Here is a 14,365-nt window from a genome sequence, read left to right on the forward strand (position 1 = left end):
ATTGTAACAATATGCACACAGACTATTGCCCATCTACGGATGTGCAATAACCAGTATGTGGCAGCCTATAGCTATAGTTGACACACGACCCTATCGAGCAATGGTCCACGAAATTCACATTAAAGTTAACAGGTTTACTCTATATCCAGTAAGGTTGAATAAATTCATATATTAAAACAAATAAGATCTAATAAAATAATCAATGTAGTCATATAATGAAATAAATGTAGAGATCAGTAATCAAACGGCTGCTATTTGGAATTAGTGAAGAATGTTTGACTTGTGTTAGTTATTTGAGGCTTCTCCGCAGCGGCATGTTGCGCAGAAAAAGCACAGCGCTAGTGTGATGACGCTGGTTGCACATAAAAAAAGGGTATAAAATAGAAGTATCATTAGATTTGAACAGTAATAAACAATATAAAAACATACCAACTTCAAGTCAAGTAAGTTTATTAAAATTATTTCATTTATAATTAACTCTACGGTCATTATAATGGCTACAATGAAAAATATATATGTAAGTATGTTTTTCTCCCACCACAGCACTGTCTTAAAATGTAACTAGATTATACAGGAAACTTTTCGCTTCAGGAAATGAAAGGGTTCCCAAGGGATAATAAATAAACCATACCTACGTATGTATAAATGATGTATGCGTAAACGTATTCACGGAGTCGGTAACTCATCCATACCATAGCAATACTTGAAAGCTAAATCAACAGGGTTTTCTCGGAGATGTAAATAAGTAAATATGTATCTTTAACAGACACACACGGTCAACACGCATTACACCGAATTAAAAGATACTTTAGTTTGTAGAACTACCCACCTTATTTTTAATTACTTAAATGAACTGTTTTCAAACTTAGCACTCCGGACAAATCTCTGCGATTTTTGGAGTATTACTGTATTTTTTTTAATGTAAAATGAGTTTAAATAATAATAATAAAAAAACGATTCCTAAGATTAGCAACTTAATCCTTGTGTTTTTGTTGACAGCCGATTTAAATAGTTACATTACTTTATTTGTAATTAATTTACATATAAAAAGTGCATATACAAGTAGATATACATCATACACATAATAGTTAATCAGACCATTAACTTGAGAGTCGTTCGAAGTAATCTTTCTGGAAAAATAGCGTATTTACCATTAAATTAAACCTCTAAATATTCTTTTAAATTATTCATATAAAATACTGACAAGTATACTAAACCCCTGTTTTGTTGTCCTCAAGGAAACTTTTCGCAGTTTGTCTGTTGTCATAGATGTCACGTTAAGACAGGCTTTTGTCCGAACTTTCATTGAATAATATCTTCATATTCGGTTCTTTTCTCTTACCTTAACAAAATGTCGTTTGTTCAAAACAAATCGAATGTCCGATTTGGAAGCTAAAAAGCGTTCCGAAAAACATGTTTGACCATTAATCACAGAGTTCGATGTACGATAATTTGCGGTTATGTTGTGGCTGACGTAAATATAAAATATATAATAATATTTAATACAAAGTACGATAATATTTAGGTACAAAAGATAACACATTATATTACTCAATATAAAATGTTAGTAACAATAATTCTAATTCATTTTAGGTTACAAAATACATTAATAAACAACAGACAAATGTTACTTAAGTATATCAGGTTAAAATAATACAGAATTTTATATTGCTTATGTTAAATTTAAGGTTTGATTAAAGCGATTTACTGTTCAATTCAATTCGTAATTCTATTCTACCGATTCGTTATTTGTACCTACGTGTTGCAAATCCTACAAATTTTGGGGAAAATCCCTGTCGAGTAAATAAAATAATGTGAACAAAAGGTATAAAAGAGGCAACCCTTGTTAATAAATTGTAAACGTCACAAACTAACCTTCCAAGTTCTAAAATTAGGTCAGAGATATCAATACAATTAAATACTACTTACTTTTTTGTTTCTATGTCTATATTTGACTATTAACAGTGTTATTAAATCTATTAAAGAATAAAACTCAAAAATAATCGATACTTTGTTACTTATTCTTCTGGCTTATAAATTATGATATAATTATGATTTAAATATATGTGACAATACAATTACAAACAATAAAAAATAAAAAGAGGAACGTAAAAAATAAACGTCGATCTTATAAGTATAATCAATCTTTTATAGACAGACAGGCTTAGGTAAGAGAAATTGATAACAATATAATATAGGAAAAAAGAAAAATAATCTTTTTATTATTATTAAGTATAAGTATGTATGTTATATTAAAATGTATTTTAATGAGAAGAGACAAAATGTAACAGATGTCTTGGCTTTCATGGTAGGGAACAGAATTAATAATCTATACTAATAAAATATTATCATATCGAAAATAAGAACTAAAATAAAAAATTTGGCTAGACATATTAGCTTAGAGACTACAGAAAACATATTTTGATTTGCAGATTAAGGTCTTTACATACATAAGTCACTCTAATTTCACTGACACAAAATAGGTTGGCATCGAAAGTCAGACATTATTGTTTATCTTTGTCTGTGTCTCATATACTTATTAGGAAAAACAACAAAATAATACATACATACTATATTTGCGGTCACCAACCCGCCTTCCCCGCGTGGTTGACTATGAGCAAAACACATGAGTTCACGCTATTGAATTTTTGAAAATAAATCAAAAATAGCATGGTGTCGTCTCCCGTCAAAGAATTCATTGTAATGTGAAACTTTGAATAGTTACTAGTGCTGTAAAGGACTCACTATAGACGGCGCCACGGTCGCTTAGACCGAATATAAAATCATCCTATCAAAAATTTCGATCTAACGGTTACATCGTTCCATAGCTTAATTGGCTAAAGCACCGACACGGTAAGTCGGAGATGCAGGTTCGATCCCCACTGGAACGGTCAATTTTTGATATGATATTAAAATTGTTAAGTATTGGTCACTTATATTGTAGGAATATATATACTTACATTTTTATTCTAGCGTCATCATGTTCAAAGACCGCTTAGTTAGTAATATAAATATAATATAAATTGTACAAAATGTTGACGATGGCGGTCTTTTTTACAATGTGAAATTTTTTGCTTGGTCTTATACAATTAGGCCAGATTAGCTAATGTTGGCTGGTTATTTTTTATGGGTACCTATGTGATATAGTCAGGCGGTGATTATAGCTACTAGTAGAGGCGCTTAGCGTACACGGGTTAGACTACGATGTGACTAATATTTGTACCTTACACATAGATGGTTGGATCGGTCTTAGCGCTTATGCTTGGGTGTATTTCTGAAGTCATGATATGAGATTAATATCCTACAAAGTTATTAAGTTTGTGAATTTTTTTTTCTATATTTATTATTCTAGTTTACTAACTAAATACATAAGGACAGGTTTAAACCTAACACAAGTCGTTTTCTATTAAAAATTCGCTTGTTGTTCTACTACGTCTTTAGGAACCATCATAACCTCATTTCAAAATGTTCAGATTCGACAGCACAATAGTTCATTGAAAATGCAATACAACAATAAGAGGTACAGTAGAGTACGATATCTCTACTTTTAAAAATACTGTAATAGCCCCTATAAATTCTGTACATTGAAGATATTTAGATATATTTTCCAGAAGGCATTCTATGATTGGTATCTAAATCAAAACTTGCCTACATATTAAGTCAAAACTATGAAATAAATTTGTTTAAAAATATAATTTTTGATATGATATTCAAAAATGTTTAGAATTCCTAATGTGTGGGGTGGGTAACACAAAAATAAAATCGTACATATTAAAAATATAATTTTAATCTGTACTAAGAAAGAGGAAACTGGACTGGAATGGCATACGAAGATAGGGTAGAGCAAGTCCCATAAAAAATTAAGGCTTATATTTTTTTATTTATTCGTACGACATACAATCGCACTTTATAAAAAGGCAAATTCTAACCGACTTTTTGCTACTTGGTGTTGATACTTTATTTAAGACCATAAGAATCTTCGAAGCGGCGAAAGTCACTAACACTCTAAATACTCTTAAAATTTTCCATCGACGGAAAATTCCGAGTATCGAGAAAATGTTTCTTTAAAAAAATGTTTGTTAAGATTTGTCTCTTAACATAATAAAAGAACAATTTTTTACCTCTCCAACAATATACTTCCGAAAATTATTGGTCTCCATTGGTAAATAAAATTTGTATAAACGTAACATTAGTTTTATTCTACTGTGTCTTTTTTAAAAGCATAATTACAATCTTACTTTTGGAATTATTTTTTAAATTCAGGACTTGCAAGGACGCTGTAGACGCTTTGATCACGGAATGTACTGATAGAATGTGTATGTACTGTCTATAATGCCCTGTATCTTTATTTACTGTAGGTATTTTCAATATTATGAAGGTTATTTTAATTCGTTATTTTATTGGGCTATTTATATTATTGAATTAAAATAATACAAATTATAACTGTCTATAATTAAAGATTATGATAAACAAAATTATTTATTGTGAAAAAAATATTACATAAACTTACAATTTAATAGTTTTGATTTAAATTTTTCTCTTCCTTATTCTACGACAGATGCCTATAAAATCACACTTCTGTAAGTAACGTAAGTTGGCTCTCGTCCAATTTTGAATGTTTGAGAAAACCGTTTTCTGATATTGAAACGAGGTAATCACAGTAATGGCTGTGAACGTTGGTGACATCAATTGAAAAAGCTGTGTTAAATATATATAATTGGTTAACTATTATATAAAAGTCTCACGCAAGCTTCACATCATTTCCGAACTACATATTTTATGTATATTTGTATATTTTGTTACTTCATCGAACCTACTTGTGCATAGATATTATTCTGCAACTAAATAAATGCTAAAAAAAATATTAAATGACAATGAGTACCTAAATTTCTTCATTATTAGTTGATACATTACCATTGTACACGCTAAAAACCCTCCTCTTTTTAGTACGGAGCTAATATAATCTTGGTTGTTATTAGATCACTTTACTTCACTTTTTTCAATGATTTACTTAATTAATCGTATCCTAATAATAACGTGATTTATGAAATCAAATTAAAACATTAAAATTTTACGTGTTGAAAAAATACTTTTGAAATTAATCATGCCGGCTTCCGCTGGCGAACAATGTAACATTGCACGTTTAATTTATGATAAAGCGCGTAAGTAGATTGAGAGTAATATTAAAATGCATTGCTTTTTCCATTGCAGCAAAGGAAACCCAATAGATAAAATAGTGGATTTTATCTCAGAAATAAGGGGCTCAAACTGAACATTTTTTTCAAATGCTAAAATTTTTTCGCAGTCAGCTCAGTTTTGTCAATTCAGCCTATTGCAGTCTATTGCTGGACATAGGCCTCCTCGAAATTATGTAGAACTGAGTTATACCTCAGTCCTTAACAAAGCTCTAGGTTAGTAATGGGATCAGTAAACGGCAGCTGGCCCTACGCCAAATGCTCTGATATTTAACAATCGATGTCACGATCGATTCAGCCTGTAACATCCCACAGCTGGGCATTGGCCTCTTTGTCCATGTAGGAGAAAGAAGATGCAATCGATCTGCTGCATACAAATAAAAACTCTTTATATTTTGGCACAATTGTTTGCATCTATGGCAGACAAATTGTCATGAAACAAATCAGTATGCCATTAAGTGTTTTTCGTATTTTTTACGTGCTTACTTTGTAGAAGAATCTACTTATTATAAATTTTAAGCAAACTTAGAGAATGCTTAAACTTTACGTACTAAAGAGATCGCAAGACAGAACAATGTCTGTTGAATCAGTTATATCATACAAAAAATCAAAAGTAAAGTACGTGTGAAGTAAAATATGTGGCCCACCTACCAATGACCAAATAATATTCAATGTAAATAAATAAATAAATATTTACAACACACACACACACGGTCATCTGTTCCTAAAGTAAGCAACTTAATGCTTGTGTTATAGGTAACAGCCGACTGGTATAGCTACATTTTTTTTTTTTTGATATACATACATATAAATACTACATATATAAATAAATTATATATATTACACCCAGACTCGGGGTGGGGATCGAACCTACAACCCCCGGAGCAGAAAGCAGGGTCACTACAAACTAAACTAACGGGCTTGTAGTAGTGTCAGACATAAATCTTCCAGACTGTTTCAAGTTACAAACTTAAATAGATATAATTATTTTATTAGAAGCGTAAACAAAAAAAAGAAAAGAATTTTTAAGTTTTTTTTATAATTGAAAGTCATCGATCAATCACTACAATTTACATAACAGCATACTTGTACATCTCGTCTGCCTTTCTCGTCCCGTTCAAACTCCCATTAAGCTGTATTTTGCACTTTAATTTAAATTTTACGGTACCTCAAAATGAATGATGATACTTTTGATTGAATTTAAGAGTATACAACGGTAATAAGCCTTTAATGAAAAATTGTTAAGTGAATGTGTTTGTTTTTAATTTATATTAGAGAATATTTAATAAATTTCAAACGTGGCTTTTAAAATGTAACTACTAATAAAGCAATGTTTTGGAAGAATTATTGTCATATTTTAATAAATCAGTTTTTAATAACAAATTATGGGTCTATGACATATGTAATTAATCTAATCTATCTAATACTATTAAACGAGCAATTCTTGTATATATATATATATATATATATATATATATAGAATCTGAAGCTCGGAAACGGCTCCAACGATTTTCATAAAATTTAGTATATAGGAGGTTTCGGGGAGAAAAATCCATCTAGCTCGGATTCATTTTTAGAAAATGTCGTTTTATCCCTATTTTTCGGGAGTGAAAAAATAGCTACAATATCGTTAGAATACGAAGGTAAATTTCGCACCTGTCAAAAAAGTTGTAATAGCTCGGTGGGAAATCGGTCGGTCGGGATCGACTGAGAAGATCATGGCTTAAATCTATATCCATATCCTACATATGTCTATATGTCTTTATATATGTCTGTATATCATATATGTCTTTGAACAATTATTTTTTTCCTTTTTTTTCTAATTGCACTCGTTTTTTTATTTAAATAGGCAGTTCTTGTTTTTTATTATTATGTCGGTAAAATCTAAAAAAGTTATTCATATTTTATCATTATTATTTTTTAATTATTTTTATTTTTTATTTAATTTTTAATTTTTTATATTTATTTATATTTTTTATTATTATCGGTAAAAAAAAAATTATTCATATTTCATAAATATGTAATTTGTATTTAAATATGATTTGCAAAAAAAGACGATTTGTTGGAGCACCTATCACTTTGTGAGAAGCAATTACTTTCAATCTTGTAATTGTGTAATTTGTATCAATTTGAAATTTATCGTCATTTCTTATTTTATACGTTGCTTTTGTTACACATCGTGTGTTAATTCGTTATTAATAATTGTGTTTGCAAGCAAACGAAAAAACCGACTTCAATTATATCGACAAGTAATACAACGTAGGTATACGAAAAAATAGTCAAGAATACGCATTATCAAAGATTACTCCAAAAGTTGTAATCAGATCTCGATGAAATGTGACCACATGATAAACATCGCCTTTCGATTAAGTTAAGAATCATCAAAATCGGTACACCCTTAAAAAGTTATACGGATTTTCGAGATTTTCCCTCGATTTCACTGGGATCCCATCATCAGATCCTGGTTTCCTTATCATGGTACTACACCAGGGATATCTCCTTTCCAACTAAAAAAGAATTATCAAAATATTTTCATAAACGACGAAGCTATCCCCGAACACACGTTAAAACATATATGTACGGCCTAATTGAGTAACCTCCTCCTTTTTTGAAGTTGGTTGAAAAAAACTTTACCCAAACCGGCAGCGAATCATTTTAACTCTTTCTTTTACTAATCCTTCACGATTTACTAAAAATACCGAGCTGATCTCGGTCACCCAGGTACATATTATAATGCAAGACAGTAAACGTATCAATAAAATATTTTAAGTTACTAGCAATACCCGTACAAATAATTCGCACTAAATAAATGAAAAAATTTCAACCGTCAATCTTGTTGACGTTTTTTAAAATTGTATAGTCGTCATATATATAATTTTAATAATTAATTAATTTACAAAAACAAAAGCAATAATATTTTTTTTAGTTGTGGATGCTGGGAGGGCAAGCGATTATCTATAAAATGATATATAATTTATGTGGAGTAATTGCGAGGTTTTTTTCTAATCTAAAAAGGGTGGGGCAAACATCTTAATCTTAGCGTATTAAAATATATGATAGTTATAAAGTCTGAATTTTTTTTACTAGTATCTGATTCAAATTATTATTCTGATTATAAATTATAAATAATATTCAGTTATCATTATGTAATATTTTATGTATATATATATAAAATTCTTGTTGTATTCAACGACTAAGTGCACTAATAGAAAGTTTGACAAAACTATTTTACTATAGTAACTAGACACAAATATTAGAGTAGTCACAAGGTGGCTTGTAAAAATATGATCACAATAACGTATGACTTGAGACTTGTTGCTTGATTATTAAAAAAGCCAGATATTCTAAAAATGTGATATATATTTTTATTTCTTCGTATTCCTCATTACTGCAAAAGCCTTATATGCCCAGTTGATGAGCTGTAAAAGAACATAAAGCTTAGAATTAGTAAATACTAGCGAACCGCCCCGGCTACGCGAGGGTGCAACAACAAAAGATACGTTAGAAACCTCTTAAATTATCAGTTTTCCTCTACCATATTATGCTTGAATTATACATATAAACCTTCCTTTTGAATCACTCTATCTATTTAAAAAAAAACGCATTAAAATCCATTGCGTAGTTTTAAAGATCTAAGCATACATAGGGACAGACAACGGAAAGTGACTTTGATTTATACTATGTTAAGATCAACTGTATTTACTGAGAAACTATTTTGAACGTAATAAGATAATCTCTATATATAATCCATACATAGCTGTATGTATCCAGTGACAAAGTAAATATCTTCCCTGCGGTTACTCGCAGAGGACGCTGGCAACGTTCAAGAAATATCACAATGAACATTGTGGTCTTAGGATCTGTCTTCAACCAAGGTCCATCAAACGCAGCCTGGCGCAATTCGAGACTCTGTGATAAAGTAACTGATGTAAACTAAGAAAAGTCACAAATGAACTTCAATTAATATTATAATAAATGCAAAAACGATTTGAGTCTATTAATTTCATTGAAATATACTTTAAAACTGATATCTTTACATAATAATAGTTACAGATACAAAAAGCTTGATAAATTAACTTAATGGAGTAATTTTTATTATTTAACTAATTCTCGATTAAATCTTAATTTAAAATTTTAAAAAATTCAAACAATCTATTTAATAGAATGCACAAATAAATTTTTTAAATGTCATAAAACAATGCAACAACCGTATTAAACTGTGTCTACAATAAGTTTTCAAATACGTTGTAAATATTTGACAAACATGTCTGTGCTTCGTATGTCGTATTTGTCTTATACTCGTGACACTTCACATACAGGACATTTTGGAATTTAGAACCTGCCAGATAACATAAAAATAAAATAAATTTTACGGCGATGAATAAAAAACGCAGATTACCTTTAATATTAGCTCGTTGCCAAACCAACACAGTATGAAAACCTCGATCAACATACACGTCAGATAAATGGCCATCCATACGATTTGCATGAGATGGTTTAAAGGATTTTCAATCTGGGAAAAGGGTAAAACTGTATATTAAAAGCGAAACTACAATAAATTTTCGAACAGATTCGAATAAAACCTTTAAGATTTACAACATAGGTGACTTAAATATGCTTTCTAATTACAAAATAAAAGAAAAAAAAACTGGAACAATTGATAGTTTTAAATCGACTCTAATTACCGACAGAAACTGAATTCCCACTAAGCATAACACCATGACGCTTAGCATAAATTGCAGCGCTGATGCCAAACTGAAAGCGCTTTCAATCATTGAAACGTACCTTAAATTAAATAAAAAAGTTAGAATTATACTAAAGTTAGTTAAAAATATTTTAAGTATTGGTGTAATGCTTTATCTCACCGCACTATAGCATTATAGTGAACAATACTCTGCTTCAAAACATTACGTCGATAATATATTTTATCGCGCACGAAACCTTGATGTGTCTTAAAATCTCTATTCCGTTTCCTTTCCGCTAACATTTCGAAATTTCTTAGATTATATGACAAAATTTCAATTTGACCAACTGTAAGAATATTTAAAAAAATATAATAATTTAAAATTTTAAACCAAGAAACAAAAAATAAAAAACCATAAAAACTAGATTAAAACTAATTAAATAAAAGACTTGTGACTTAAATCGAATTTCAAATTTGAACATATTACATAATTGAGCTATTTGAGACTACTATAATTTATATACATCACAAGGCATTATCAATCAAATAAAGTTAAATGAAACAAAACGTTTTGATTTTAAATTTGGCTTAATTGTTTTTATTAGCGTGATTGTTCTTTTTGCGATAGTATATATTTTTCGTTGTAATTATCTGAATAAAAACCATAAAAAACAATAGATTTCATAAACTTTTTGAGCAAATACTATAAGAATAATCAACAGTTATATTATGTATTAGCTCTTAAAAGATTTTTCATTCTATGAAAAAAGTTTTAAAAAAACCTAAGAACAAAATATTATTCGTAGCCTTCTTTTAAATTTTTAAAGTTATCACACACAAACATACTACTTTACTTTTACACCTACACCGTCAGTATATCATCTCCTTTGCCCTAAGGTTGACTGGGAGAGATTGCTTATAAGCAATATGGCCGCCGTTTGTACATTTTTCTGTTAATTATTGTTCATGTTACTTGTGTATTTTATTGCTTGTTTGGTGTGCAATAAAGTGCAAATAAATAAATAAATACTTTACACTACTCCTTGCATCAAACAGTTTAATAACTTTCGTAATAATAAAAAGCGCTTTTCGTTGAATGTCATTTCGTGTGTGTGATATAATCCTTGACGAAAAGTTGAAGTTATCAAACGTATGGTTATCAAAAATATATTAAACTCAAATGACCTATTTCTATAAAAATGACTCATAAGTATTGTTACTTTTCGATCTGACGCCTAGTGATGATAATTGGTATAAATTTTTCAAACAAATTGTTATCGTAGCAAACAGCTTATTAAATAATCACTAGTAACTTAAATTATTTCTTTACGATGCTTTACGTCTCATTATAGTAAAATATATTTTAAGCTGATAGTAAATTCTAGTTCTAATAAAAATGACATGAACAAGTTCAAACAATATTCCATTTATTTTACATATTCTGAGGTAGGCCTCAACAGGAAATTTTGTGCTCTAAATATGGATCAGCCCGACTGGGGTAGTAACCTCGATCTTCCAGAAGATCACAGCTATTTGCATACTGTATTAAAGTAGTGCTGTGTTTCTGTTAGTGAGTACGGCGACCAGGACTCCTAGGGGTAATAGGGATGGGATGGGATAGGCTCGGCAACGCGCTTGCGATGCTTTTCTAGTCTTACAGACGTCTATAAGCTTCGGTAATAGCTTACCATCAGGTGAGCCGTACGCTTGTTTGCCGACCAAGTTATATGAAAAAAAAAACATAAATTTAATTAAAATATGTCAAATAAGTCCTGTTTTTAATAACAGTAAATGTAATGAAATAATATCTGACTGGCAGACGCTACATAGGCAGCCAATATGGTGTCCATTGCTCCGTCTATAATGCAAGTGGCAGGCTTGTAGTAGATCTAAAAAAAAATGTATTTGTTTGTTTATGTTAAAAGTTAATAATATTTAAAAATAATATTAATTTTATGTAAAATTAAATATTTACGAGTAAAACAAATTACTACATACGTGATGAAGGTAAATTATACCATATACAGGTGATTTATACACATCAACATAGGGATATTCGACGTTTGTTGGTAATATTTCGAAGTTTTCAGTCAATGGCATTATGATCCCGACTGCAAAATAAAGATAATTTAAATAAAATTGATAAAAAAATTAAAAGAAGTGAGCGTTAAATTAAATTAAAAAGTCTTAAGGTATTGTTGCTGTACTAAATAAAAGTTAAAAAGTCCTTACCCGAAACCGCACCAACACACATGGTAGTATAGTACGTCATTACAAAACGCGCCTTTTTGATGCTGTTTCTCAAAATATCTCTATGCTCTCTCTCCTTTGGTTTGAATTCATCGCAGTGCAGAAATTTCAAAAGATTTAATATTTTTTCTTTATTTAACCAGAACACTGCGATTTTAAAATATGTGTACATTTCACTTAGGAACAAATATAGCCTAAAAAAAAACAAATTGTACGAAAGAGACTAAAACAGTAATAATGAAACAAAACTCGCATTTTAATAATAATTAAGTAATTCCTCATTTTAGTTACTAGTTAGTTACTAGTGAGTTAGTTACTAGTTAGTTAGTTACTAGTAAGTTAGTTACTGAGTACTCAGTTACATGTTGAGTTTTAATTCTTTTTTTTTAAGTAATAAGTGAGGCGTGCGTGCCCAAAGAATTTTGTGTCGATATTGAACACACAACACTAATACAAACTTGCACTGACAAACATGATCGCCCATGCAAATATCTATCAAGGACAAGCAATATTTTAAAACCAAGCCAAATCGTCGTCATGAGGCACCTATAACAACAGGTTTTACCCACTCTCTTATATACACATTGACGTATTGGCGTCCATCTGGACTCAGAAAATCCTAATGCTTTAACCAGAAGAATCCACCCAATTATGACCGCATTATTTTTTTATTAAAAATATATATTTTTAGTCTATAATTGACAAGTTTAAATAAATCAAATTAAATAAAAAATAGTTCAGATAAAGCTATCAAAACCTCAAGCAAAAACTAAAAGGTAGTCGTAATCGGTTGAAACATCTTTTATAATATACCTACAATTACGTGTAAAAATATTTAAAATACCCTTCTGCAATGTCTCCAATGTTCTCTTGTCTCCTGAGCAAGTAAACAACTTCTCCTATTCCTGGCAAAAAACATACCAGCAACAACACTATTATGGTATAGATTTGGTAACACCAAAATTTTATACTACATGGCATGAATTTGTAATACCACATCCCATAAAATTTCAACCAGTAAATATGTATAGCATGGTATAATCGAGGGTTTAAATCGTCCCATGAATCGAGTACACCGTACGGGAGAAACGGCTTAAGAACTGCGAGGTTTCTTTGCATTTCTAAAATTCCGTAATATTCACTGTCACGCCAAACACGATACAAACCTTTATACCGTTATTTGGAAATGAATCTTTCAATTACTTTGTTTTCTATTTCTACTTAGTACAAACACTAGTAACGTAAATAAAACATTAAGACATACAATATTTCTCTTAACAATTTAAGGGAAATGTTGTATGTATCCTAAAAAAACTATCGCTTTTATCTTACGTTACACCAGTCAATTTAAAAAAAAAACTTATAAAAAAGCCTATTCACGATATAAAATAAATATTCAAAAATAAGAAAAGTATTAAATCTCGCCGTGGCCTAGTATAGTAGTTGAAACAATTTGTTTTTTTTTTTTTTTTAATATATTTAACAAGAAGTTATTTCGCTAATATGAATTCAATTTTTCAATAATTTAATAATAATAATAATAATAATAAACCACTTTATTGCAACTAAAGATAGTATACGTAGCAAACCTTAATTCTAGACACATATAGTGCAATGGGCGATCTTATCACTAAATAGCGATCTCTTCCAGATTACCCAACAGAAAAAAACTAGCAGTGTAACGGGCTTGCGCAATAGTAATAACGTTTAATCAGAATACATATATAAATTTCTACAAACATACATACATATATACACATGCAACTAAAATACAATAAATAAATAAATAAATCATATAAATTTATATATATTTATATAAATACACACATTCATATACACAAACAAACATACAGATACATACACACACACATCTACAAACAAACACACACACACACACACACACCAAAACATATAGACACACGCACCGAACATTACTATACCGTTTCATATTCTTTTTAATGTTTCTCATTTTAAGTGACTATATACTGAAATTGTATGTCTTATGAGAAAATAAAGATTCTTTAAACCGAAACCGAAACACGGGTACATAAATACATACATACAAACACATACACATATACAAACACATACACACATAAAAACAAACATGTAAATACACATATATAAGCCAATGAATAAACGTACGCGATAGAGAGATGGGTATAAACAGTGGAAATAAGTATGCATAGACATGCTATTTAAGTCATAGTGAGGTAGAAATGCTTCACGCGGTTTT

The 14,365-nt window shown here is 29.7% G+C and overlaps 1 protein-coding gene across 1 annotated transcript; it reads right to left on the reverse strand.

Moving 5' to 3' along the window:
• Window positions 1-8,334: 8,334 nt before the first annotated feature.
• LOC123659057 (odorant receptor 46a-like) lies at window positions 8,335-14,098 on the reverse strand. The gene is made up of 10 exons (XM_045594328.1): window positions 14,070-14,098; window positions 12,974-13,240; window positions 12,112-12,323; window positions 11,878-11,990; window positions 11,693-11,768; window positions 10,061-10,226; window positions 9,881-9,980; window positions 9,595-9,708; window positions 8,949-9,104; window positions 8,335-8,614 (listed from the first exon to the last, which is right to left on the reverse strand). Exons 1-10 carry the CDS (start codon window positions 14,096-14,098, stop codon window positions 8,561-8,563), a joined length of 1,287 nt encoding a protein of 428 aa, XP_045450284.1. The 3' UTR covers window positions 8,335-8,560.
• Between the last annotated feature and the right edge of the window lie 267 nt (window positions 14,099-14,365).

The sequence above is a fragment of the Melitaea cinxia genome, chromosome 13 (genome assembly GCF_905220565.1).
Source record: "Melitaea cinxia chromosome 13, ilMelCinx1.1, whole genome shotgun sequence".
Classification (NCBI taxonomy): domain Eukaryota; kingdom Metazoa; phylum Arthropoda; class Insecta; order Lepidoptera; family Nymphalidae; genus Melitaea; species Melitaea cinxia.